This window comes from Lycium ferocissimum, chromosome 9, assembly GCF_029784015.1.
Source record: "Lycium ferocissimum isolate CSIRO_LF1 chromosome 9, AGI_CSIRO_Lferr_CH_V1, whole genome shotgun sequence".
NCBI classification, from domain to species: Eukaryota; Viridiplantae; Streptophyta; class Magnoliopsida; order Solanales; family Solanaceae; genus Lycium; species Lycium ferocissimum.
This window is the reverse complement of record NC_081350.1, coordinates 2011221-2012706: the sequence shown is the minus strand read 5'-3', so window position 1 is coordinate 2012706 and position 1486 is coordinate 2011221. Positions and strand designations below refer to the sequence as shown.

General features: G+C 43.3%; 1 protein-coding gene across 1 annotated transcript; it reads left to right on the top strand.

Annotated features, from left to right (window-relative positions):
• Window positions 1–474: 474 nt before the first annotated feature.
• LOC132029489 (uncharacterized) lies at window positions 475–1169 on the top strand. Its single transcript, XM_059418734.1, has 2 exons — window positions 475–733; window positions 949–1169. The coding sequence occupies exons 1-2, from the start codon at window positions 475–477 to the stop codon at window positions 1167–1169; spliced, it is 480 nt and encodes a 159-aa protein (XP_059274717.1).
• Window positions 1170–1486: the final 317 nt, after the last annotated feature.

The following is a 1486-nucleotide window of genomic DNA, read 5'->3' as shown; positions in this document are numbered from 1 at the left end:
ACACAAGCACCTATGATCTTGCATCTTCTCGACAATAACTCCGATGTCTGCAATTGAATAGCTAATACCAACAAGTCTCAACGTACAGAAACTACGGGGTGTAACAGGTTATTACTGGCCGACCATTTTTCATGATACTAATTTATTGGAGCGGTGTTGTGATCAATGTCAGAGTCAAGGGAATATAGGCGAGTAAGGCAAGAGATGCCTATGAATTTTGTTACGGGGCAGAAGTGTTCGATGTACGGGGGATTGACTTTATGGGACCCCTGTGAGTTCGGGTGGCATGAAATACATTTTGGTTCTTTGTCAGGATTATGTGTCAAAATGGGTAGAAGCCGTGGCTTTACCTAATAATGAGGCCAAGAGTGTCATGGGGTTCCTCAAGTTAACACATTTACTCGCTTTGGTACTCCGAGAGTTATAATCAGCGATGGTGGATCCCACTTTTGCAATAGAGCTTTCGCGAGTTTGATGGAGAAATATGGCGTAAAACATAGCGTGGCAACACCTTACCATCCTCAGACAAGTGGGCTGGTTGAAGTATCCAATAGGGAGATCAAGAGTATTCTAGCAAAAACTGTAAATGCAAATGGGGCGATTAGGCCCGCAAGCTCGATGATGTCACATGGGCATGCAGTTGCTTTCAAAACTCCGTTCGGGACTTCACCTTTTCAAGCTTGTGTTCGGAAAAGCTTGTCACTTCTGGTTGGAATCTTGAGCACAAGGCTATGTGAGCTTTGAAGAAACCGAATATGGATTGGGAGGAAGCAACCAAGCTCGGGTTGTTTCAACTAAATGAGATGGGTGAGTTTCGTACACCGGGCATATGAGAGTGCAAGACTATATAAAGAAATGATGAAGCAATACCATGACAAGAAGATCTTGAAGCGAGAGTTCTACAAGGGTGATCCGTATTCTTGTTTAACTCTGTTGAATTTGCTACAGCAAGCTTAAATCAAGGTGGTACCGGTCCGTTTGAGGTGGTAGGTGTTTCACCCCATGGAGCGATTGAGTTAAAGTCGGGAGATGGAACTCGGATGTTTAAGGTGAATGGGCAGAGATTGAAGTACTATCACGGGATGGTTTCAAAGGATAGGATTGTTGATCGATACAGGTTGAAGCACCTCAGAATGAACGATGATCTGGTGCATGCTGATAAGGAGTGAATGGTTAGCACCGTCGTGCCGCGACGTTAAATCAAGCGCTTCTTGGGAGGCAACCCAAGTGTAATGTTTATTTTTCGTTCTATTTTTATTTGCAACATATAGGGTAATATTTGTTTTGGTGCAGGATGCAAAGGATAGACACTGGAGTTGATCTATGCCAGAATCTACGGTCCATATAAAATGCACGGTCCGTAGATGGAAGCGTATATTGAAGAAGAAAAACAATGGATCTCTGTTAATGATCTACGCCAGAATCTACGGTCTGTATAAAATATACGGTCCGGAAATGGAAGCGTAGAACATGAGTTAGGTAAAAG

Coding starts and splice junctions, on each gene's coding strand:
- LOC132029489 (XM_059418734.1), top strand. CDS start 475: ATGGAGAAATATGGCGTAAAACATAGCGTGGCAACACCTTACCATCCT. Junction 734..948: donor AATCTTGAGCACAAGGCTAT/GTGAGCTTTGAA, acceptor AATTTGCTACAG/CAAGCTTAAATCAAGGTGGT.